General features: G+C 43.6%; 2 protein-coding genes across 5 annotated transcripts in view; one reads left to right on the forward strand and one right to left on the reverse strand.

The window, feature by feature from the left end:
* Positions 1–223: 223 nt before the first annotated feature.
* LOC103892990 (sterile alpha motif domain-containing protein 1-like) lies at positions 224–23,587 on the reverse strand. Of its 2 annotated transcripts, XR_010137586.1 has the most exons (4): positions 22,866–23,147; positions 12,693–12,814; positions 9,734–12,477; positions 224–6,505 (listed from the first exon to the last, which is right to left on the reverse strand). XR_010137586.1 is itself a non-coding variant. In XM_063716900.1 (2 exons), exon 1 carries the CDS (start codon positions 23,582–23,584, stop codon positions 23,165–23,167), a length of 420 nt encoding a protein of 139 aa, XP_063572970.1. In that variant the 5' UTR covers positions 23,585–23,587; the 3' UTR covers positions 11,999–12,477; positions 22,866–23,164. The 2 variants fall into 2 exon arrangements, 1 of the variants encoding a protein (XP_063572970.1); XM_063716900.1 differs by lacking the exons at positions 224–6,505; positions 12,693–12,814 and having other exon boundaries at positions 11,999–12,477; positions 22,866–23,587.
* SMAD4 (SMAD family member 4) overlaps positions 23,433–25,273 on the forward strand; it is a 58,679-nt gene continuing 56,838 nt past the window's right edge. For all 3 annotated transcript variants that reach the window (XM_002828226.6, XM_054537944.2, XM_063716899.1), the window contains exon 1: positions 23,433–23,571. The gene's annotated coding sequence lies outside the window, so the exon portion shown is untranslated. The remainder of the gene's footprint in view (positions 23,572–25,273) is intronic.

Below are 25,273 nucleotides of genomic sequence, written 5' to 3' on the forward strand. Positions count from 1 at the left end.
GGAGAAACCTAAGTTACACCCTCTTGTAAATTCCTATTTTCACAAGATAATATATTGTAAGCCGGTCACGAGATGATATGTGATAAAGTTAACCGACAAACAATCCCAGAGTATCTCTCCCCCATATAAACCCCTCATTTTGTAAGCTCAGGGCTGCCTCCTCTGATTGTGGTGGAACAGCCCGGCAGGTTAATAAACTTCCTTGCCTGACCTTGGGTCTCTCTCTCTCTCTCTCGTCCTTTCTTTCGGCTAACCTTACAGTTATCAATACCAGCTGCCATTACATGACCCATTTCAAAAACGAGGACTGTAGTTGTCATGAGTATTTGCTCCTTATTTTGTTAATAATACATTTGTGCATGTATACACTTGTATTAAGCAGATATCTTTGTTTTATGTCTTTTCTTGTTCCTTTATGATGTAACATAAGATTTACTGACGTCACATCAGCATTTTAAGTGTTGTTAATTTTATGTAATAGTATTTAAGTTAAGGATTAGTGCATTTTCAGTTGTACAAAGCATAGTTACATTATGCTGGGTGGAATTATGACCTTGTTATTGTCTTTATTTGGAGATAAGTATGATTTAAGGTGTGTGTGAGTGCCAAGTTGACAAGGGGTGGACTTGTTATGATTAATAGAGATGTCAACCTGATTGGATTGAGGGATGCCTACATGACTGGGGAAGCACTGTTTCTGGTTGTGTCGGTGAGGGTGTTGCCAGAGGAGATTGACATTTCAGTTGTTGGACTGAGACTCAGTGTGGGTGGGCACCATCCAATCAGCTGCCAACAGAGGCTGGAACGAAGCAGGCAGAAGAAGGGGGACAAAGCAGCTTGCTGAGTCTCCTTGCTCTCTCTCTTCATGTGCTGGATGCTTGCTTACTCTTCTCCTGTCCTTGGACATCAGACTCCAGGTTCTTCAGCCTTTGAAGTCTGGGACCCCCACCAGTGGCCTTCTGAGGGCTCTTGGGCCTTCAGCCTCAGACTAAGGGCTGCATTATTGGCTTCCCTGCTTTTGAGGCTTTTGGACTTGGACTGAGCCACACTCCCAGCTTCTCTCTTTTTCCAGCTTGCAGATGGCTTATTGTGGGACCTCCCCTTGCTATCATGTGAGCCAATTCTCCCTGATAAACTTGCTTTTATATATACATACATCCTATTGGCTCTATCTCTCTGGAGAACCCTAATACAGGTTCAGAATTGAATGTGAATTTAGATTGAGAAAATAAATCACAACAATTTGTTGGATTCTTGGAAATTCTGGTCCCTTTCTTCTGATCTCTCTTTAGGCAAATTATCACACATGCTTACACAGAATACCTCCAGATTGCAGCCTGGTTCCCCTTACCCCATCTAGGATTCTCCACAACCCCAACAACAGCTGCCCAGGCTAAGGGGAGCCTTGAAGCTCTGACCTCACTGCCTTTGACCTCCCCTCTCTTTCTGCCTCCTTACTACTCTTGTTTGCACCATGCCGGTGCCCACTGCACGGCTTTTCCACTTGCTCTTTCCTGTGCTTGAAATGTTCCATCTCCAGCTGTCCACAGAGCTCACCTTCTCATCTTCAGGTGTTTGCTCAAATGTCACCTCATCAAAGCAACCTACCCTGTTCTCCCTGTAAAAAGCAGCAACCCCCTTCTGCACTTTCTGTTCTCTTTACTGTGCTTTAATTACTCTCATAACACTACCAGCTGACATATTCTGTGTTTGCACATTTGTTTGTTAATTGTCAGTCTCCCTCCTTTAGAATGGAAATTCAGGAGGATAGGGACTGTTTTGTCTCCTGTAAGTATACCTGGCACCTAAAACTAGGCCTGGCCCTTGATAAGACACTTAAAAACTATTGGCTGAATGAATGAATATAAGTTGAATAACAAGGAAGCCTTATTATTTTTCAATATGGAATCAACTCTTTAAGGAAATAATTCACTCCACATTCCCAGCCCATATCCTCAATTATCAGTTACCTCAATTACCTACTGGTGTGTGACAGCTACTATTTTGGCTACCTGGCATGCTTCCACATCATTCTTACCCTAATCCCACACTCCACTTATCCCCAGGGATAAGCACACACTCTAGGTATGGCCAAGTGGTGTGCTCCAGATGACTGGTCAGAAATGAGCTCACCACCTAAGCTTGGCCAATCCATGATTTCCTCAAGATCATTCTCACTGGAGTTAGGGAAGAGGAAGTAGCCCCTTGACATGTGTCACATTATTGAGCTAGAAGGCTGTGAATTAAGGGCTCTGAGGGATGTGTTTTTCCCTAGCAGAGAAAGAGATGGCTTGAAATTCCCAGCAGCATGGAGCCCTGGGTCCAGTTTCTGGAGCTCCTCTGCTTCCTGCAGCTCTTCCTGCAGTTCCAGGATGCTGGAACCTAGGAGTTTCCCAGCATCCTTCTAACTTCCTTTTCTGCTTTGACAAATACCAGCTGAGCTCCTGTTACTCACGATTAAAACTCCTCACTAATATGCACCAGGCACCAGGCTGTTCACTGAGGATGTAGTGATGACCTGGACACTATCCTTGCCCTCAAGGAACTTACGACCTTCAGGGAGAAAGCAGAAGGGAAAATGGCAATGGCAATGAAGTCTGAACACATGTACTGGATACGGGACTTGCCGGAATTCAGAGATCTGACATGTGTCATGACATTGATCAGCTGCTTTAAGTTCTTGTGATAATTCTAGGTTCAAAGCAACCTAAGGATCTAAAATAATATTGTTGGTCATCAAATCAATATATATACTGAGCACCTACTGTATGCAAGGGTTACCATAAGTGCTATGATACAGACCTGTAGAGCCTTCTAACTGGGGTAGGTTGCCCTTCTAAAAAATAATAAACACATGGTTAACTATGAAATGAGGTCATAGGACATTCTATTTCTTCCTATCTGTGTCTTTCTTTTTTTAATTCTTTTTTTTTTTTGAGATGGGGTCTTGCTCTATCACCCCAGCTGGTGTGCAGAGGCATGGTCATAGCACATTGCAGCCTCCAACTCCTGGACTCAAGCGATCCTCCTGCCTCAGCCTCTCAAGTAGCTGGGACTACAGGTGTGCACCACCATGCCCAGCTAATTTTTTAAAGTAGTGATGAGGTCTTGCTATGTCGCCCAGGCTGGTCTTGAAATCCTGGGCTCCAGCCATCCTCCCACCTCAGCCTCCCAAAATGCTGGGATTACAGACATGAGTGAGTCACTGTGCCTGGCCCTATCTGTGGCTTTCTAAAGGAGCAGTTTAGCATATGGTTGGGAGTGTGAGCTTTGGAATCCCAATTGTGTTATTAGCCAGGTGATCTTGGGCAAAGTCACTTTATCTCTGTGAGACTCAGTGTCTTCCTGTAGACTGGATAATATAACTTTATTTTACAGGGTTGTTAGGAAGATTAAAAGAGTCCATTTGAGTAAAGCAGTTAGAATAGTGCCCGACACATAGTAAATCCTCAATAAATGTTAGCTAACAACACTATGTCTAAATCATATAAATTATACATTCCTCAAAGCAGGAGCCTTGCATTATTTGTAACTCTGCTAACATGTACAGACCACTCAAGATTTTTCTAGTTGCTCAGCTCAGCAGTATTAATATATTAGCAGATGCAGCATTGTCTTGCTTGCTGGTTTCTCCATCTGCTCTAAATTTAGTGCTAAATAAAGATAGTTGTGGGGGTGGAGGAGGTTTTAAAGATCGCTGGTCCAAATCCATTAGGTTTTTTGTTTTGTTTGAAAGCTGTAATCCACAGAGAGTTTGGAAGCATATGCTAAAGACCATTTTTAGGCATGTTTTGCAGAAATGTATAGCATCTGTTTACATTATTATGTGTTTCCATACTTTGAACTGTCAACCCTTTGCATATAGTAGTATCCTAACTGATGTTCCAAATTTGCTACTATGCTATACATGGGCTTGCATAATTCCTAATTCATAACATATGGATATTAAATAAATTAGCTTATGAGAAGCAATTCACTTTTTTCCATCTTGGTAAGTAGAATAGTCACAATCCAATAAAGATAAATAAAGATGTCTAGGACTAAGGCATCATAATTACACCTTATATTTGTATAGTGCAAAATAACACCTTACATTTGTATACCTTATTTAATTCTTACAACCACTCAGTGAGGTAAGCAGGCATGGAAGTATCATGAATTCCATTTTACAGATGAAGATATTAGAACCTAGAGGTTTTAACTGACTTGCCTAAGTTTACTACATGGTAACAAATGGCAGAGCCAAGATCATACTTGGGTTTCTTGACTGCTAGCCCAGTGCCCTTTTTATTTTACTAGCAGAAGAAAGTGTTAGGAATTTTTATTTTCTTCCACCAATATTTACAGCCTGACTCTACAAAGAACCTTACCAGGGGTGGTCTGTTGTGAGCCTTCAGCAAGGTATGGGTCTCATATGCTTAATCCCAATTTGTAAATGTTATAGAGCCACCCCCCTGGCAAGGAGGATTTATATCAGGCAAATGTTGCAGATAAAAGTATTTAGCTGCATCTGCTAGAGCTGACAAACTTTGGAATTGAAAGACAAGAAAGAATCATCAATGAAGTAACTCAAATAATGGGAGAGAATCTTCCAGTCAACACTCAATCTCCTTGCTCCTTAAATTTCAAGCTAAAGATGCCTATAAAACTCCATATAATATAACCACAGAAGATATTTTGTAGGTAGTACTTTGCACAAAAGCAATCATAGGAGTTTTACAGTTTGTTTTTATTGGAAGAGAGCCACCGCTCCAGAATTTCTTGTCATTGAATAGATGGGAGGGAGCGGGAGTTAGAAGCAGAAAAGAGAATCAGCCTGAACATACACATGCTGGGGACTATGTGGTTGGGGCAGAAAATGTTTATACTGTAAGGAGTTAGTGTGAGTGGTGGAGACAGAGTGACTAAAATTTCTACACAATTACTATATAATTTTTTTTTTTTAGTATATACATTCTGATCAGACTAGTGTAAACTGGCATAGACAAATATGAAGCAGTTGATGTTGAACATAGAAGTGGGAGAAAAGAAAGCCAGACAATGTAAAAAATTTATTCCCCTCCCACTCCAGATAACACACCAGTGTAAGAGTTAGGAGTCCATATATTTCAAGAGACTGAAAACCAGTTCAATGATCTTGAAAAATAATAAGATGTATTGATTCTCATAGGTCAAAAAAACAGGGATGGTACCAGCATCAAATGCAATTGGATCTGAGGCTCAAAGCAGAGTAGGGTTTTCCGTCTCTCTCCTTCTGGCTTTCTACTCCGCTTTCTTGTTTATTATCTTCTTTCCTACTGCAAATGAGCTTCCTCGATGTAGTCAGAGAAGTTGACTGCCAGCAGTGGCAGGCCAGTACTCCATGCTGGGGTACCACTGTTAAACCAAATCCCAGCACAAAGAAAGAACATGTTTCTCTGACGGCTTCCATGTATAATGTCTTAGAGAAGGATTGTGATTGGTCAGTGTGAACCACATGTCTGCCCGTGAACCAGTCTCAAGCTCTAGGGCAATGGAGTGCCAGGACTGGCCAATCCTTGGTTATGTCTCCACACTTGTAGCCAAAGCAGATGAAGTCCATCACCAGAAAAGTGGTAAAGAATTTGGCTGAACTATCCCAGTTCACTACAGCAACAGTTCCCAAATTGACCTGAAGATAAACATCCCCTGGACCCTTGTTAAAAAACATATTCTTTGGCTCCCAGCTTAGACCTCCATAATAAGAATTTATATAGGAGAAGGATGGTAATTTGTATATTTAGCAAGTACCCCAGGTGTATTAGTTTCCTATTGCCACTGTAACAAATTACCACAAATTTAGTGGCTTAAAACAACATGGATTTATTATTGTCCTGGAGGTCAGAAACCCAAAATTGGTTTCACTGGGCTAAAGTCAAGGTGTTGACAGGAGGTTTCTTCTGGAGGCTCTGAGGGGAGAATACATTTCTTTGCCTTTGTCAGCTTCTGGTGGCTGCCTGTGTCCTGTTCCACCATCTCTGAAGAGCATCACTCCAGTTACTGCTTCTATAATCACATCACCTTCTCCTCAAACTTTGACTCCTTCTGTACTCCTTTTATAAGGACCATTGGACATTGGGTCCACTTGGATAATCCAGCATTATCTCCAAGTTCAAGATCCTAACTCAGTCACATCTGCAAACTCCCTTTTGCCATATGCTATATGGTTTGGACATGTCCCTCAAATTGCGTGTGTTGAAAATGAAATCCCCGAATTCATATCTTGATGCTATTTGGAGGCAGAGATTTGGGGAGGTAATTAGTATTAGATGACGTCATCAGGATGGGGCTCCTATGATGGGACTGGTGGCTTTATAAGAGGAAGAGAGTTTGCATGCCTGTGGTCTTTTGCCATGTGATGCCCTTCACCATGAAAACCCTCATCAGAAGTTAAGCTGTTGCCAGTGCCATGCTCTTGGACTTTCCAGACTCCAGAAGTGTGAGAAATAAATTTCTTTTATTTATAAATTACCCAGCCTCAGGTATTCTGTTATAGCAACAGAAAACAGTCAAAAACACTATTCAAGGTAACATTCACATGTTCCAAGGTTTAGGACATGGACATAGTGGGGCCATTATTTAGCCTACTGCACCAGGTAATTATTATTATTATTATTTTTTTTTTGAGACAGCGTTTTGCTCTTGTTGCCCAGGCTGGAGTGCAGTGGCGCAATCTTGGCTCACCGCAACCTCTGCCTCCTGGGTTCAAGTGATGCTCCTGCCTCAGCCTTCCGAGTAGCTGGGATTACAGGCATGTGCCACCATGCCCGGCTAATTTTGTATTTTTAGTAGAGATGGGGTTTCTCCATGTTGGTCAGGCTGGTCTTGAACTCCCGACCTCAGGTGATCCACCCGCCTCGGCCTCCCAAAGTGCTGGGATTACAGGTGTGAGCCACTGAGCCCGGCCTGCACCAGGTAATTATTATCAGGTAAATTTGAGAAACACTGATAAAGGAGTTAAAAGAAATTACTTAGGCAGATTGTGAAGGTAAGGAAGACCTTGGTAAGGTTTTTCTTTTAATGAAAAGCAGGCCCCAAATCATTTTCTTTTCTAACAAAGAACAGCCTGTAAAATCGAGCTGCAGGCATAGACAAGCAAGCTGCAAGCTTGCACGGGTGAATGCTGGCAGTTGTGCCAATAGGAAAAGGCTACCTGGGACTAGGCATGATTAAAATGGTAGCTCCGTATTTCCCTCTTTGCTAGCCATGTGTACAGTAAGAAGCAGACAAGATGGCGCTGGCCAAGTGGAAAGCCCATTTGCATAATAAGATTGGGGTGGGGCAACTAGCTGTCTCCTTGTGCCATGTGAACATCACACCTGGTCGAACCAATCTGTGGGCCCTTCATAAATCAGACACCACCTCCTCAAGCCTGCCTATAAAATCTGCTGCAGTCTGCTGCAGGCCAGCTTTTCCCCTTCAGACAACGCCTCTCTCTCTCACAAAAGAGAGCTGCTCTCCTTTCTCTTTCTTTTGCCTATTAAACCTCTGCTTCCAAACTCACTCCTTGTGTGTCCGTGTCCTTAATCTTCTTGGCACGACACAATGAACGCCAGGTGTTTACCCCAGACAGTGATGCTGCTTCAGCACCACAGGAATGGTTAGTTAACACCACAAGTGCAACATAAATATTCCAAACTATAAATATTATATAAGCATAACTAATCACTTAACTGTATATAATATATAGATGCCCCAATTGGGTGGCCCAACCACCATATTTTTGAATGTGTCATTAACTCATTTCATTTTTATTGTTGAGTAGTGTTCCATTGCTATGGTTTTGAATGTCCCTCCAAAACTCATGTTGAAATTTAATTGTCACTGTGATAGCATTAAGAGGTAAGGTTATGATGAAGCAACAAAGGCCATCACCAGATGCTGCTGCTATACTCTTAGTCTCCCCAGCATCCAGAACCGTGAACCAAATAAATTTCTATTGTTTATAAAGTGCCCAGTCTCAGGTATTCCGCTATAGCAACGCAGAATGGACTAAAACATCCACTGAATGAATTTACCACAATCTGTTCATCCATTCACCTATGGATGGACATTTGGATTACTTCCAGTTTTTTCCGGGCCAGGTGTGGTGGCTCACACCTGTAATCCCAGCACTGTGGGAGGATGAGGCAGGCGGATCACTTGAGGTCAGGAGTTTGAGACCAGCCTGGAAAACATGGCGAAACCCCATCTCTACTAAAAATACAAAAAATTAGCTGGATGTGCTCGCTTGAACCCAGGAGGCAGAGGTTGCAATAAGCCAAGATTGTGCCACTGTACTCCAGCCTGGGTGATAGAGCGAGACTCTGTCTCAAAAAAAAAAAAAAAAAAAAAAAAAAAAAGAATATTTATGGAGCCTCTTCCACACATATTATCTCTCCCATCTCACCTCCTACTTCACTCCTCTCTTATCCTACCCTAACTGTGTTGACCTTACTTCTGTTATGTGAATACACTGAGCTTACTTCTGCTTCAGGATCTTTACATCAGCTCTCTCCAGATTTTTGCATAGCTCTCTCCATCATTCAGGTCCCTACTCAAATGTCACCCTCTCAGAGAATCTCTCCTGATTGCCCTATCTAAAATAGCACTCCACCTCCTCCCCCAATCTAATCATTCTCTATGGTCTTTTTTTTTTTAATAAAATTGCAATTATCACTTTAATATTATATTATCTGTTTGGCCACATGTTCATCATATGTATCACCCACTAGAATGTAAGTTTTTTTTTTCATTTCTGACTTTTAAGTTCCTGGGTACATAAGCAGCATGTGGAGGTTTATTACATAGGTAAACATGTGCCATGGTGATTTGCTGCACAGATAATCCTGTCACCCAGGTATTAAGCCCAGCATCCATTAGCTATTCTTCCTGATCCTCTCCCTCCCCTCATCCCGTCTCATCTGACAGGTCCCAGTGCGTGTGGTTCCATGCATCCATGTGTTCTCATCATTTATCTCCCACTTATAAGTGAGAACATGCGGTATTTGATTTTCTGTTCCTGGATTTGTTTGCTAAGGATAATGGCCTCCAGTTCCATCCACGTCCCTGCAAAGGACATTATCTTGTTCATTCTTATGACTGCATAGAATTCCATGGTGTATATATACCAACATTTTCTTTATCCAGTCTACTACTGATGGGCATTTAGGTTGATTCCATGTCTTTGCTATTGTGAATAATGCAGCAACAAACATATGCATGTATGTGTCTTTATAAAGAATGTATTTAATAACTTCTTTAAGCGGCCAGGCACAGTGGCTCATGCCTGTAATCCCAGCACTTTGGGAGGCCAAGGTGGGTGGATCATGAGGTCAGGAGATTGAGACCATCCTGGCTAACATGGTGAAACCCCATCTCTACTGAAAATACAAAAATTAGCTGGGTGTGGTGGCACGTGCCTGTAATCCCAGCTACTTGGGAGGCTGAGGCAGGAGAATCGCTTGAACCAGGGAGTCAGAGGTTGCAGTGAGCTGAGATCACGCCACTGCACTCCACCCTTGCAACAGAGCAAGACTTTGTCTCAAAAAAAAAAAAAAAAAAAAAAAAAAGAATGTATTTAATAAGTTCTTTAAGGACCAGGAAATTTGTCTCACACTGTATCTCCATCTAGAGCAGTGCCTGGCAAACAGTAGAAATTCAATAAATTTTTGTTGGATGAGAATTTTCATTTAAATCTTAGGAAAAGAAAAATTTGAACAAGTGTTATACCTACTTTTATAGCGGAAGCAACTGGAGGTGAGACAGGTTCAGTAACTTGCCAGAAGGGCACAGAGATAGAGCCAGGATTTGAATGCTTGTCCATTTGACTTCAAAGCTCATCCATTATCTTAGCCTCTATCTACCATCTCATAATGAAGTGGAATGTATATACACAAGACTACAAAATCAAGTGCCAGTGGAGTGGCTTGAGGTTGTTTGGATGAGATCAGCAGAGGAGACGGAGTCATCAGTAGGAGGGGAGTTGGCCTCATGCATGAGATTTATAAAGATGGAGGCAGGAAGGAGGGCAAACCTTGGGCCTGGGCCTGCAATTGTCCACCATGGCTTTGTCCTTGGCTGAAGAAGCCAGTTCCCATCTTCTCCTGGGAGAGCAGTGAGGATAGAGGGCCAGCTGTAGGGTCAGGACTGTGTAAGCCGCATTCCTGGGCCTTTGTATCAAAGCTACCAACAAAGAACACTTTCCGAGGAGCTTTTGTGGACTGTGGTTAGGCCTGCAGTCAGGACCCGCATTCTAACTAACCAGTGTAGCCTCTGGCAAGTGCAGAGCCACTTTGCAGCTCCCTGGCAATGGAGATGATCTGTGTACTGGGTAAGGCAGCTGGGCCCAGAGGGGCTTTTGAACCAGAACATTTTTCTTAAAGATGGGGGATGTTATTGTTGAACCAGGTAGGAGGGGACCTGGGAACCAGCCTCCCTGAAAATGAGGCGGGAGGGAAACACCTATGGCCAGGGTTATGTGGTGCTATTTCCTTCCTGATTAAAGATGTAGATGTCTTGGTACCCGAGCCCTGGAGGAGGCTCCCTCAACCTGAGAAAGCACTGTGCTCCAGCTTATCCTGGGAGCCGGCTCCCCTGGGTGGTACAGCACAGAGGGAAGGAAGGGAGCCGCAGTTCAAGGGCAGCAGCTGGGAGAAGCATGTCAGAAGTGCCAGGGAAGCGAAAGTCGGCTAGGGAAAGGAAAGGGGAAGAAGGAAAAGCAGAGAGGCAGCAGCAGCTCTGGGAAAAAGGGACAGCAGACATTAGAGGGGCAAGTGTTCTGGGAGCCTCAGAGCAGTGATGGATTTTCCATCTTTCCTTGGAGGAAGGGCTGGGTCTTGGAATCCCCTCCCTTCTCTGCCCCTTACACACAGTTTGTCCTGAGGAGCAGACATGAGGTCTGTGCTCACCCAAGCGCTCAGTCTCCTCTCTTCAATACCCATCTGCTGGGCCTAATTCTTACCTCAAAAAGGTAACTCTTGATTATTCTTAAAAGTTTTAAAAAAAAATAGTAACTGTGATTTTGGTCTAAGCTAAAGTTATTTTTCCTCAAGGTTGTCTCCCAAGAAAAATGCTTAAAGAGGCCGGGTGCAGTGGCTCATGCCTGTAATCCCAGCACTTTGGGAGGCTGAGGTGGGCGGATCACCTGAGGTCAGGAGTTCAAGACCAGCCTGGCCAACATGGTGAAACCCCATCTCTACTAAAAAATACAAAAATTAGCCGGGTGTGGTGGTGAGCACCTGTAATCCCAGGTACTCAAGAGGCTGAGGCAGGAGAACTGTTTGAACCTGGGAGGCGGAGGTTGCAGTGAGCCGAGATCATGTCATTGCACTCCAGCCTGAGTGACAGTGAGACTCCCTCTCAAAAAATAAATAAATAAATAAGAAAAATGCTTAAAGAATATGGAAAGAATTTGGTGTTGTTTAGGTAGATTGTTTTCCTCCTCAGAGTTGAAAGTAACACAGATATTCATTAAATTTTATCACCGAAATGACACCATAGCACTGTCGCCCACGCCGGAGTGCAGTGGTGCAATCTCAGCTCAGTGCAACCTCCACCTCCCTGGCTCAAGCGCTTCTCCTGCCTCCGCCTTCTGAGTAGCTGGGATTACAGGCACATACCACCATGCCTGGCTAATTTTTGTATTTTAGCAGAGACGAGGTTTTGCCATGTTGGCCAGGCTAGTCTCAAACTCTTGACCTCAAATGGTTTGCGTTGGCCTCCCAAAGTGCTGGGATTACAGGCGTGAGCCACTGTGCCTGGCAGGTTTGTTTTGGATGAACTTGTCATTTCCAGCACTCCCTGCTTGTGACATTCTCTCTTGTACCTGTGACACTGAGGAAAACTGTTATTTGCCAAGTTCACCTGAAGGACTAAAATCTATCTAGATCTAAGTCTGATCTGGCGTCTACTGGGGGAAGGGAAAGACTGGATAAACTCTGTTTCAGTTCATATCCATTGCCATTCAATTCTGCATTCTAAGATACGGCACCCAGTAGGCTCATTCTACATGTTTATTCAATGGAAATGATGTCCGAAAATTTAAATTTTATCAAAAAGCATTTTAGGTGGGTAGAATCATGACTGTGAACTGTCTCCTAAATAATTTAGTGTTCCATTATTCCCCTCCCCAGTACATTTTAGATTTAGGTCCTACACAGTTCTAGACCCTGGAGTCTAGGGCTTTGCCTCTGGAACCAGCAGTATTGGCCTCACTTGAGAGCTTATTAGAAATGGAGAGTCTCCAGCCCATCCTCAAATCCAAGGAATCAGGATCGACTTTTTAACATGCTCCCCAAGTGATCTGTGTGCATATTAAAGTAGGAGAAATGCTGCTCTGAGGCATCTGATCAGCAGGCCCTCCCAGGCCCTGGCTTCATGGTAGAGCTATTTGGGTTGCAGGTAGCACCACGCCACACACTGTGGGCAAAGAGTTCAAATTCCAGCTCTGCTGTGAACTTCATCACTGGGACAAGTGACCTAAAATTAAAAAAAAAAAAATCAAACTCACAGAAAAGTCACAAGAATAGTACAAAGGGCCGAGCATGGTGGCTCATGCCTGTAATCCCGGCACTTTGGGAGGCCGAGATGGGTGGATCAAGAGGTCAGGAGTTCAAGACCAGCCTGGCCAACATGGTGAAACCCCATCATCTCTACTCAAAATAAAAAAATTAGCTGGGCGTGGTGGCACGCACCTGTAATCCCAGCTACTCGGGAGGCTGAGGCAGGAGAATGGCTTGAACTCGGGAGGCGGAGGTTGTGGTGAGCCGAGATCGTGCCACTGCATTCCAGCCTGGGTGATAGAGCGAGACTCCATCTCAAAAAAAAAAAAAAAAAAAAAAAAGAATAGTACAAAGAACTTCTGTAAATACTTTACCTAGACTCACCAACTATTAACATTTTGCAGTGTATACTTTATCATTTTTTTTGTCTCTACCTATGTATGATGATTATTCCTGAATTCTTGGAGAGTTAATTGCATATACTGGCATGTCTTTACCCTCCATACTTCAGTGTGTAGCTCTGAAAACAAGGACATTTTCCTACACAACGACAACACCAGGGCTAGAACTAGAGGGAGGCTAACAAGGCCTGAGCGTGAGTGGCCCTTCAAGAGGGCTTCCTTCAACTTTGTACCCTAGGAGCCTCTGTTGTCTCGCCCTAGTTCTGGCCTGCATGCTACAGTTATCAAAATCAGGAGACCTTACTATTATCTAATCTATAGTCTATTATATCTAATCTATAATCTATTATATATCTGTCGTCTAATCTATAAGCTATTTTCCAATCATGTCTATTGTCCCAATAAGGTCCTTCGTAGCAAAAATTTTCCCCAGACTCATTTCAGGATCATGTATGACATTTACTTGTCCTGTGTATTTAGTCTCCTTTAATCTGGAACAGTTCTTCAGGCTTTGTCTTTTATGTTATTGACATTTTTGAAAATTATAGACTAGTTATGTTATAGAATGTCCCTCAATATGGGGACAAGTTACTTTTTAATCTCCTAATGGTTCAGTTTCATCACTTGTAAATTGGGAATAGTCCCTCCTTCATGTTGAATCAAATAGATGAAGACACGTAATGGGTTTGACGTAATGGGTTTGACACATGGCAGGTGCCGGTGGATTAAACAAGAAGCTGCCACTGATTGGGCACTTGTCAGCGCCATGCCAAGCGCTTCCCATGCATTGTCTCATTTCGTTTTTACTGCAGTTCTATGAGATGGGCTGTATTTTTACCCCTAATTCACAGAAGAAGAATCTGACACTTAGAATCATTTGTCCAAGGTCTCATAGCTAGTAAGGAGTGACATGGGGACTTAAATCAAGTCAGTGAGACTGCAAAGATTATTCGCTTAGTAACATGCTTGTGGTGCTTGCTAAAATCTAGCTTTTTAAACATAAAATTTTCCTAAAGTTCACCATTTTAACCATTTCAAAGTGTACATTCAGTGTCTTAGTATATTTACAATGTTGTACAACTCTCAGCACTTTCCAATTCCACAACATTTCCATCACCTCATGAAGAAACCCTATACCTCCGAATTCCCCTGACAACCACTGATCTGTTAATCTACCTGTTTCTGTGGCTTTGCATATACATAAAATGAAACACTACTAAGCAATAAAAAGGAACTACTTTTTATTGATACACAGTAACATTCTGGATCTCAAAACAACACACTGTGTGAAAGAACCCAAATACAAAAGACTGCATATGGAAATATTCCATTTATGTGAAATTCTAGAAAAAACAAAGCCTTAGGAACAGAGAGCATGGCAGTGGTTGCCTGGGGACAGGAACATACGGTTGGGAGGTGGCACTGACTGCAAAAGGGCATAAGGGAACTTTTTGGAGGGATAGAGGTGTTCTAATACTTGATTGGTAGTGGTGTTTACACATTGCATATATTTGCCCAAATGCATCAAATTGTCCACTGCGTCAAGTTTATAATATGTAAATTATACCTCAATAAGATTGTAAAAAAAGAAGAAAAAAACCCAAGCATATCTGGTCCTGAATGGAGTTCAATTCATCAGCACGGCTTCCTTCGTTGTCTGGCCCCAGATCCATCTTCCCAGCCTCATCTCTCGCTTCTCTGACACTTGCCGTGGGCAAGCCCAGTGTTGGGCACTCAGAGAACGTGGGGGGAAGGAGAACCTCTATCTTCAGGGAACTCACAGCCTAGTCTGGGAGCAGAAAGAAAGCGCAGCCAACTCTGACACAGCAGGGCACCATTCCTAGAGGACCACTGAGTCCTAAAGGACAGGAACAAGAATATTCCAGACACAGCCTGGATTCCGGTCATTTTGAATCTCAAGTTTGAATCAAGTTTCAATCTAATATTTTGAATAGGTAATACATTTCTATGGCTGTATACTTTAAGCCAAAGAGATGACAGAGTTTATTTTATTGCTTTTAGGAATGTGGGAATCACTTGTAATGTTTAGGTTAATCGATGTCAAGTAATTTTCAGGAGCAACTGGAATTATTTTAAAAATCACTGGGTTAAACTGGGAGCAGTGGTGCATGTCTGTAGTCCCCAGCTACTCAGAAGGCTGAGGCAGGAGGATCACTTGAACGCAGGAGTCTGAGTCCAGCCAAGGCAACACAGCAAGACCCCATCTCTAAAAAACAAAACAAAACAAAACCCAAAACACTGGGTTGACACTAAAATATCATGATGCTAACTTGTGCCAGGAGGTCCTTTGCTTGAGGGAAGAGCACTCTGTCTCCATCCCTAGGATGAAAAGATTAAATTTCTATATTCTCCTCACCCTTAGAAAGCTCCTATTCATAGGAGGTAAAACCATTAAATAAAACAAAAGGAAAATAAACCTTTCAAGTTTTTGCCTGCCCCTATCAGAGATCTATGTGGAACTGGCAGTAGCTTGGCTCCCTTTGAGTGCTTTGGAACTATGGTCTTCAAGATTTCTTGCTTGCTTTTCTCCTAAAAGAAATTTGAAAAACTGTGTTTTTTTTCTTTCTTCTTTCCCTTTCTTTCCTTTTTCTTTCTTTCTCTCTCTCTCCTTCCTTCCTTCTCTCTTTTCTTTTTTTTTTTTAAATAAGAGATAGGGTCTCATTCTGTCACTTAGGCTAGAGTGCAGTGGCATGATCACGGCCCACTGCAGCCTCAAACTCCTGGGCTCAAGCAATCCTCTCACCTTAGCCTCCTGAGTAGCTGGGATTACAGGCATGAGCCATCACGCCTGGCTAAAACTGTTTCTTCTTGTACTTTTAAAGGTCATATCTAAAATGTTTCACCACAAGTTTAAATAATAGTAAGGTTTGTTATTTCTGGCGTAAGTATTGGCATTTTAAAATAAGATTGTTACATCATTCTTTAAATGTATCCAAGGAAATTTAAAGATCATAATGCATCTATCATCCATTTAAAAAATACATGAACAAGCTTTTCTTTAAAATAAATTTTACATCACTTTTTTTTATCTTGTATTTCCATTCCACTTACCCCTCAATATTTTAATATTGGAAAGTCTTTTATTGATCAACCTATCGTATTTCCCTACAAAAAAATTTTTTTAAAAAAATTATTGACTGAGTCTGATAAGCTTAAAAAGCTCATTTTGAATGTATAATTTTAATATCTAATTGATCTAAACAACATAAAATATTACATATTTTGTTATCTGTTAAAATTAAAGGATATTTTTGCTGAATGAAATAGAATTGGGTCCTAAAGTATAATAATAATAATAATAATAATAAAAAAGAAAAAAAAAAAAAAAGAAATAGAATTGGGTCAAACCTAATCCTAGTTTTCACTTCTATGGATAGAAGCACAAACACCTTGTTCATTCACTCAACAAATATTTACTGAGCACCTCCTACGTGTCAATAGCTACTCTAGGCACTTGGGATACACTGGTAAACACTACAGATAAATCCTTGCCCTCATGGAGCTTACATTCTAGTGGGGGGTAATAGGCAATAAACAATAAACACAACACATAAGGAAATTATATAGTATGTCAGAAGTGCTATAGCAAAACAGAAAGCAGTGTAAAGGGGCTTTGGGTGTAGTGTGAGAGTTAAGAATGGGCTGTGATTTTTAAAAGGTCAAGATAGGCTTCAATGAGGTAACTTTTGACCAAAGGAGGTGAGAGAGTTGGCAATGCAGATATCTGGGGGAAACATGTACAAGGCAGAGGGCACAGCCAGTGCAGAGGCCCTAACTTGGGAGCATGGCTGGCATCTTCTAGGGACAAGAAAAGAGGTCGGGAAGGTTAGAACATATTGGAGAATGACAGATAGGAGATGAGATTAGAGAAGTAATGCTCAGGGGTGGAGTGGTGATGCTGATCTTATAGAACCCTTTAGACTATTGTAAGGATGTAGATTTTTACTCTAAATGAAATAAGAACATTTAATGCAGGGATTTAAGCAGAGGGAAGATATCTGACTTTTTTTTTTTTTTTTTTGAGACGGAGTCTTGCTCTGTCACCCAGGCTGGAGTGCAGTGGCGCGATCTCCACTCACTGTAAGCTCCGCCTCCTGGGTTCACGCCATTCTCCTGCCTCAGCCTCCCGAGTAGCTGGGACTACAGGCGCCTGCCACCACGCCCGGCTAATTTTTTTGTATTTTTTAGTAGAGATGGGGTTTCACCGTGTTAGCCAGGATGGTTTCAATCTCCTGACTTCGTGATCCGCCCGCCTCGGCCTCCCAAAGTGCTGGGATTATAGGTGTGAGCCACTGTGCCCGGCCCTGACTTATGTTTTAAAAGGATCACTCTAGCTATTGTGTTGGGAAGAGGTAAGCATGAGAACAGGGAGAGCTTTTAGAAGATGAATCCAAAGATGAGATGATGGTGGCTCAGACCAGGGAGTAGCAGTGGAGGTGGTTAGGGATGCTCTGTGGATTAGACATGGGTGTGAGAAAACGAGGGGAATCTAGAATTGCTGGACAGCACTAAGGATTTACTTGAGGTTCATGGTGATGAAATTAAAGTGAAACTACTCAGGGTTTTTGGTCTGAGCAACATGAATAGAGTTATCAAATGAGATTGGAAAGCTAGTGGGTTCAACAGGTTTGAGGGAGAATATTCCTCAGTATGTGACATGTTTGAGGATATCAGAATCTGGAGTTCAGGTAAGAGATCTGAGCTGGACATATAAATTTAAGAGTTGTCATCATACATGATGATATCATATATCTTAGATGGTACTGAAAGTCAGGAGACTGGATGAGATCACGGAAATGAGTACAGATTAAAAAGAGTTCAAGGGGCCAGGTGCGGTGGCTCATGCCTGTAATCCCAGCCCTTTGGGAGGCTGACACAGGCAGATCACTTGAGGTCAGGAGTTCAAGACCAGCCTGGCCAACAAGGCGAAACCCTAGCTGGGTGTGGTGGCAGGCACCTGTAATCCCAGCTACCTGGGAGGCTGAGGCAGAGAGAATTGCTTGAATCTGGGAGGCAGAGGTTGCAGTGAGCCGAGATCATGCCACTGCACTCCAGCCTGGGTGACAGAGAGAGACTGTCTCAAAAAAATAAAGAGTTCAAGGAATAAGCCCCGGTTAAGGGGCCTGAGAGAAGAGATGGAACCCAGCAAAGAAGACAGGGAGGGAGGAACCACGAATGAAGGAGGAAAACCAAGAGGATGTGGTTAAAAAAAGAGAATCAGGTGATGAGCTGTGTCAGCTGTTACAGATAAGATGCGAACTGAGACTCATCAATTAAGATGAGAACTGAGACTAGATCATTGGGTTTAGCCAATGTGAAGTTCATTGTTGGCCTTCACAAGAGTAGTTTTGATACAGTAGTAAGGATGAAAGCATGAATGGAGTTTAAGAGAGGATGGGAGACCTAACACTCAGCTGATGACCTAAAATACGCCACACGTGTACCTCGCATGTAATGATTCTACTACATATGTATGGAGTCTTGACATACGTATCATGCTTGACATGTTTTTGAACTTTGTATAAATGGTATTGTATGGGATGTATTCTGCTGTTGCAGAATGGGAGAAGAACTGCAGACAAAGTATAGAAAACTCTTTTAGAAGTTTTGTTGTAAAGGGAGTAGAGAAATGAGAAATGAGTGATAGCTGACAGTAGAAATAGGTCAAAGAGAAGAATCTGTAGGATTGGAAAAATCACAGCTGCTTGTAAGCTTATCAGAATGACCCAGTAGAGAAATACTGATAATACAGAATAGGCGGATAATTGCTAGAGTGACAGTGAGGATCTTGATTAGGCAAGATAGGACTGGAATCTATGTCTTGGTGACAATGCTCCTTTAGCTAGGAGCACAGCAATTCAACCATGTGAGGGTGGGGAAGGCAAAGTAGAGGCTGGTATGTGGGTGTGGGTGATGCTGAGATTCTGTGGAATTTTTTCTCTCATTGCTTCAATTTTCTCAAACAAGGCTATTAATTGAGAATGATTGAGGGGAGGACGTGCAACTTACAGGACAGAGAAGATACAAAATCCAGAAGAATGGAAGCGGGAAGTAGAATTGCTGGACAGCATTAAGGGTCTATCTGAGGTTCATGGTGATGAAATTAAAGTGAAAGTAGTCAGTGTGATTGTGTTCTTCTCTCGCCACATTCAGATGCACTGGTGCCAGCTTGAATCAGGGTTGTGGCTTTGCCAAGCAAGCACAACAAAGGGAGAAAAAGGCAAGGGGGCTGACGGCATGCGTAAGAGTGATTGTGGTTGGCTGGGGGTTGAGGCTGGGTGACAGCAGATATGAGGGTTCAAGAATTGTTGCAGTTAGAGTACTACAGGGAGTGATCTGGAAAACTGAGGTGGTGATCGGGGTGTGAGATGTTTGAAACTGAGATAATGAAGAAGTTGCAGAGTTTGATAAGGCTACAGTGATTATGACCATGGGAGGAAGTGGCTGAGTTAGGATATGTGCAAGTTAGAAGTTGAGAAGGTACAGAATCTAGACTGATCAAGGGGAGGATGTGTAAGTTAGAGGACAGAGAAGGTACAAAATCCAGAAGAGTGGAACAGGGAAGAATAAGAGAATTGCTGAACAGCACTAAAGGTCTACCTGAGGATAATGGTGAACAGCGGGAGTCTCCAGCCAACAGCCAGGAAGGGACTGAGGCTATTAGTCCTGAGGCCTGCAAGGAACTGAATGCTGCCAACAACCACATGAGCTTGGAAGCAGATCCGCTGTCCCAGCCTCACTTTGTAGAGGACCCAGCTAAGCAATTCCTGGACTCCTGGCCCAGAGAAACTGTCATAAAATTGAAGCAATGAGAGAAGATCCCTGAAGAAGAAGAAAAGGAACTGAGAGGCCAGGGTACTGGGAAGATCTTATAACCACCTAGCACTGGGACAGAAGTGGCATTGGAGTGACTGACAGGAGCAAATTGTGCAAAGATGAAGTGGGGTGAGGTCAGCGATAGAGGTATTGGACAGCAAGATTTAAAGCTGCTGGTTTAGAGGAGGAGGGGGATGACCTGGAAGCAATGTTGAGAAGCAAGAAGGAAACCTATCTCACCTCCAGGCACTAAGAAGCTGAAGGTTGAAAACACAGTTGCCGGAAGTAATTCTGTCCTGTGGGGTTCAGCATCATGCAAGTTCCCCCTGGGCCATTCTCTGATGCAGGGCACTTGCTCCACACTCTGGGAACCCAGATTAACCAGTCTGCCCTGTCACATAGTTGAAGGAGTTGCATTTATCTTTCTGGCTCCCAATTCCTTTAAAATTACATTTGTTGCAGAACCTCCACAAGGCTAAATAAAATAAAATTACATTTGTGACCATCAGAAAACTGAAGGAACTATTAACTGGCTGTCCTGGTTTTGCTGAGATCAGGCTGTTGACAGTTCCTGGTTGTCCCACAGCTACCCATGTCAGTTATCTCCACTAACATTTCCAAGAATCTTTGTAGGACAATTTCTCCACCTGCAAGGTCTTTCAAATAAGAACTCTTCTTTCCTTTAAGGCAATTAGCCCATTGCCAAAAGGTTTTACTGTCTTAAAGCTGGAACTGTCTTTCTGAGATTTAATTCCAAGGACTTCTGTACAGCTAAGTGAGATGCCTCACACCAGTATTAGGTGATTCTTTGTGTGCACAGAACAGAGCATTTTCATCTTGTGTTTAAAGCAATTTGTTGGCTTCGGCTCCTCACCACTTTCTATACCAGTCTCCCATTCACGTCCCTAGTAATGCCTACGCCAAAAAAAAAAAAAAAGAAAAAAAAAAGAAAAAGCTGATGGTGAAACCTACAGGTTTAAGGGCTTAAATCTCAACCTTTGTGTTAGGAGTAACAGGAGTGTGCTGAGAGGGCAAGCAATAAACAAGTCATGCCAAAAGGCCACATTGGTCTCTCCTAAGCCCCAATCCCACTCCACTCCTGTGGCCAGTAGTCGAAACAGAAAATAACTGGAGAAGACGAGGAGGTCAAAGGATCAGGGAACTAAGCATTATGTGAATTCACCAGCAAGATGTACAGAACGCTTGTGTTTACATTGTTTTTACAGAACTAGCAGAATAAAACTGATCTATTTTAAAAATGAAAAAAAAAGAAAACACAGTTGTCACTACTTGAGAGGTGGAAGGAGGAGCAGTGTCCCAGGGCAAAGTTGGGTTTCCTTAAGTAAAAAGGTGAAGGGAACCTGAAGGGAAATTCTGAGAAGAGGCTGAGCTTATAGGGAATATCATTTGCATAAATAAATAGATGGTGTGGTAGACTCTAAAGAGGCCCCATATGATTCCCACCTCCTGGTGTTCAAGCTTTTGTATGTTTCCTTCCCCTTCAGTGTAGGTGGCGCCTGTGATTTGTTTCTGGCCAGCAATGTATGGCAAAGGTGACAGAGTATGAGTGACACTGTGTATGTGATGATGTTACATAAGATTGAAACCAGTGTCTTGCTGAGACTCTCCCCGTTGCTGGCTTCGAAGAGGCAAGCTGCCATATTGTTAGCTTCCCTATGGAGAGGACCACATGGCAAGGAACAGAGGGTGTCTCCAGCCAACAGCCTGCAAGGGACTAAGGCCCTCAGTCCTGCAGCCTGCAATGAACTGAATGGTGCCAACAACCACATGAACTTGGAAGCAGATCCTTTGTTCCAGCCTCACTTTGTAGAGGACCCAGCTAAGCCATGCCTGGAATCCTGACTCAGAGAAACTGTAAGATCATAAATGTTTGTTGTTTTAAGCTTCTATATTTGTGGTGAGATTGTTATACAGCAATAGGTAACGAATACAGACGGAATAGAAGAATAGTTATAACAATGTCTCAATTTCTGAAAAACTTCTGAGGTGTATCACCTAAGATTCACATATTGATCTGTTACCAAATCATGCTTTGTAATCTATCAGCTGACAGATCTTCCTTCGGTTTTGTTGACAGAAAAGATTTGAAAACTATCTGACTTGAAAAATAATTTAATATCCATTCACTAAGGTCATTTACTTTCTCAGCATAGATACCGATTTTTGAATTGTCCCTTTTGGATTGCTGGGGAGGTTCTGCATTGATCCCATGCACTTTAGTAGTGGGTGAGAATTTTGACTTTCTTTTGTAAGGTGGGATGACAGTTTTGAAAGGGGATGCTGTATCCTCAGCTCCTTTCTCAAGCTGGGCAATTTTAGAAAATAGAACATATAGCAATTGAAGATGTGGAAATGAATTCCCTTAAAACTGGTCTCCATAAACCCCAGGGGTAAGAGAACACCAGTTTGGAGCTTTAGGGGCTTTCTGGTAAAAGAGGGAATGGCCCAGGCAGTGATGTGGAGGACAGAATGAAGCACTGAGTATGAGTGGCGAAGGCGTGCGGTGGGTGTAGAGTTTTTCTGGGCGACGTGGCCTAAGAAATGACTTTAGAACTGGTTAATCATTAGTTTTGGAGGGACTAAAAGTAGTTCCAAAGCAGTTCCTGGTTGGTGAAAATAAATCATTAATGCGTTTTAAATGAAAAAGAAATGCATGCGTCTTGTAAAAACTGTGAAATAAAAGAAGCATAAAGTCAAAAGCAGAGCCTATGCCTTCCCCCACCAAACAGGTAACCTAGTTAACACGTGTGTCGTAGGATTCGAAGTTCCCTTCCAGCTCCGAGAGTGCGCCTACATCTCTTCCAACAAAATCCACTCACACTTGCAACGCCTGGCAAGGCTCTTCAATATGTGATTCCTTGACTGTCCTGTGCGTCTCTCGAGTGTAAACACCTCTGGGGCTCGTGATTCGGGGCTTCCAGAAAGAGAAGGAAGGTGCCGCCAGCGTCTGTTTCTTCCCGAAGTGAACTCCTACAACCTAGCACCTTCTCCCCAGAGCTGTCGACTGGCTGTTGAAGGCCAATTTTTGTGCCTACGCAGGTCCTCAACACAGAACAAAACAAAAAAACAACAAAGGCCGAGCTAATAGCTATTTATAAACACTTACTGGACGCCCACTCTACGCCGAGCTCTCCCGCGCTCCTTGGGTACTTTTTTGCAAAGAGATGCCAATTTCTCCGGCGACCACTCCCTCAAGCAGGCCTTCGCCTCCGCCCGCGCTGAGGCCCAGGCCCAGGCCCGGATTCAGAGCCGCCCGCCGGCTGGCGCTGCCCTGCAGGCGCCTGCGCAGAGCGACCCTCCCCGTCACTCGGGGCGGGAGGCGGGGGCGGCCGGGAGAAAGGAAAGCTGCGGGGGAAAAGGGCCAAACCCTGAAATTACCCGGATGTGGTCCCCGCGCGCGCATGCTCAGTGGCCTCTCGACAAGTTGGCAGCAACAACACGGCCCTGGTCGTCGTCGCCGCTGCGGTAACAGAGCGGTTCGGGTGGCGGAGCCTGCGTTCGCGCCCTCCCGCTCTCCTCGGGAGGCCCTTCCTGCTCTCCCCTAGGCTCCGCGGCCGCCCAGGGGGTGGGAGCGGGTGAGGGGAGCCAGGCGCCCAGCGAGAGAGGCCCCCTGCCGCGGGGCGGCCCGGGAGCTCGAGGCGGTCCGGCCGCGCGGGCAGCGGCGCGGCGCTGAGGAGGGGCGGCCTGGCCGGGACGCCTCGGGGCGGGGGCCCAGGAGCTCTGCGGGCCGCCGGGGAAAGCTACGGGCCCGGCGCGTCCGCGGACCAGCAGCGGCGGGAGAGCGGACTCCCCTCGCCACCGCCCGAGCCCAGGTAACCGCGCCATGTCCCCTCCCCTTCCCCCGGCCGGGCCCGCGCACCCCGCCCGCGGCTTCCCCGCCCCGGGGCGGGCTCCCGACGGCGGCGGCGGCGGCGGCGGCGGGGAGCGCGCGGAATCCGCTGGGAGGGCGACCGCGGCCGCCTGACGAGCCGGGCCAGGCGGGCCGGGTGAATGCCGGGCGGCGGTGCCTCGCGTCCCTCCGGCCCCCAGCTCCGCTTGCAGCTCGTGGGAGAATCAAGTTAAACTCGGACGGGACTCCTGCCGCGGCGGCCGCTGCTCTTTGTTGTTCTCAGTAGTTTCACGGTCGCCCCGGCTGAGCGCGTTGGGTCGGCTGGAATGTGTTGCCTTAGGGTCTAAATGAAAGTTGTAAATTATTTGTCTAAATTTATTTTCTCCAGCCAATTTCTGTTTTGTCTTTGTCCCCTACTTTCTCTTCCTAATCTTGTCATGCAAGTTTACGCTTCTGGCTTTGATATGTTTACTTTTTGAGTACTGAGAGTGACAGCGGTATGCAGGACACATTCTTAGCACCTAACTGAACCCCTCCTTGCCCCCAATAAAACATGCTTCCTAATAAAAGACATAGTTGATCTTACTGTTAGCACTGCATGTACTGACAGTGAAATTGGTGTAGGGTGGAGGGCGGTGGCTCCATCACTTGTCCCAAACTGCTGTTAGGATTTCTCAAACTAGATTTTCAAAGACACAGGTGTGTTTAATTAACCTGAAAGGTTTATTTGCTGGTGCAGAGGCTTTAAAAAGCCCTGTTGAAGATTGTTAGCTGTTTCCCCTCAAAAACCTAAGTACGTTTGTTTTTATTTAAAAAAACACATTTATTTCCAAATTAGTTTCTTAATGCATTTAGTTTTTGCACTGTAGTTGAAGGTGGAATTGCCAGTTATTTGGGAATAATAAACACAACAGGATAATAGCGGAATTACCCTGAATTGACTTTCTGCAAACATATAGTCTTAGCTAATTTTTGTTGGTAACCTTTGACTTTTGCCAGAATTAGCATCCTTCTAGTCTTAGTAGCAGCTTGGTTACTCGGGTGTTTGAGAAGTAGGTTCACTCCTTTTTGCTGGCAAAAACCATTTAGTATCAAAAAAATGAAATGCGTAATTTCGTAATTAGATTTAGAACATGGCATTTGAATAATTTTTATGGTGGATTTCATAAATTACTTTTGCCATACCCTGCGGAGACTAGATAATATATATTTCAGTTGAAATATAGGAAGTTCTAAAATGTAACTTTTTTTTAATGCTAAGGACTTATTCTCTCTATATTGAAAAGTTCTGATATGATTAGTACATAATATTCCAAACTGTAAAATGATTAACAGTTAAAAATACGGCTTTTAAAATTAGTGTTTCTTCCATAAAGCTGTCATGATTTTGTTTACTTAAATGGGTTTGTTACAGAACAAACGTAATAGAGATAGACCAAGCATTTATAATTTGGAGTAGCTTTAGGTCTAAAGAGGGTGGTGAATTATGTAGGTTTAAGTTGTTGGAATTAAAACTAAAAGCTTCTTTTGATAAAAGTCGTTATAACATTTTGTGAATCTATTAATAGAAGTGGCATTTTCTTTGCTTTCCAGGTTTTTGGGCGAGTTTTAAAGAAGTATTGCATCTTCGTTTTTTTTATTTTTGAAGTGGGAGTGTGTGTTTCTGTTTGGGTCACTGCCTTCAT

The sequence above is a fragment of the Pongo abelii genome, chromosome 17 (genome assembly GCF_028885655.2).
Source record: "Pongo abelii isolate AG06213 chromosome 17, NHGRI_mPonAbe1-v2.0_pri, whole genome shotgun sequence".
NCBI lineage: Eukaryota > Metazoa > Chordata > Mammalia > Primates > Hominidae > Pongo > Pongo abelii.

What these genes read in the sequence shown, in the direction of transcription:
- LOC103892990 (XM_063716900.1), bottom strand. Translation starts at nt 23,584, where the DNA reads ATGGCGCGGTTACCTGGGCTCGGGCGGTGGCGAGGGGAGTCCGCTCTC.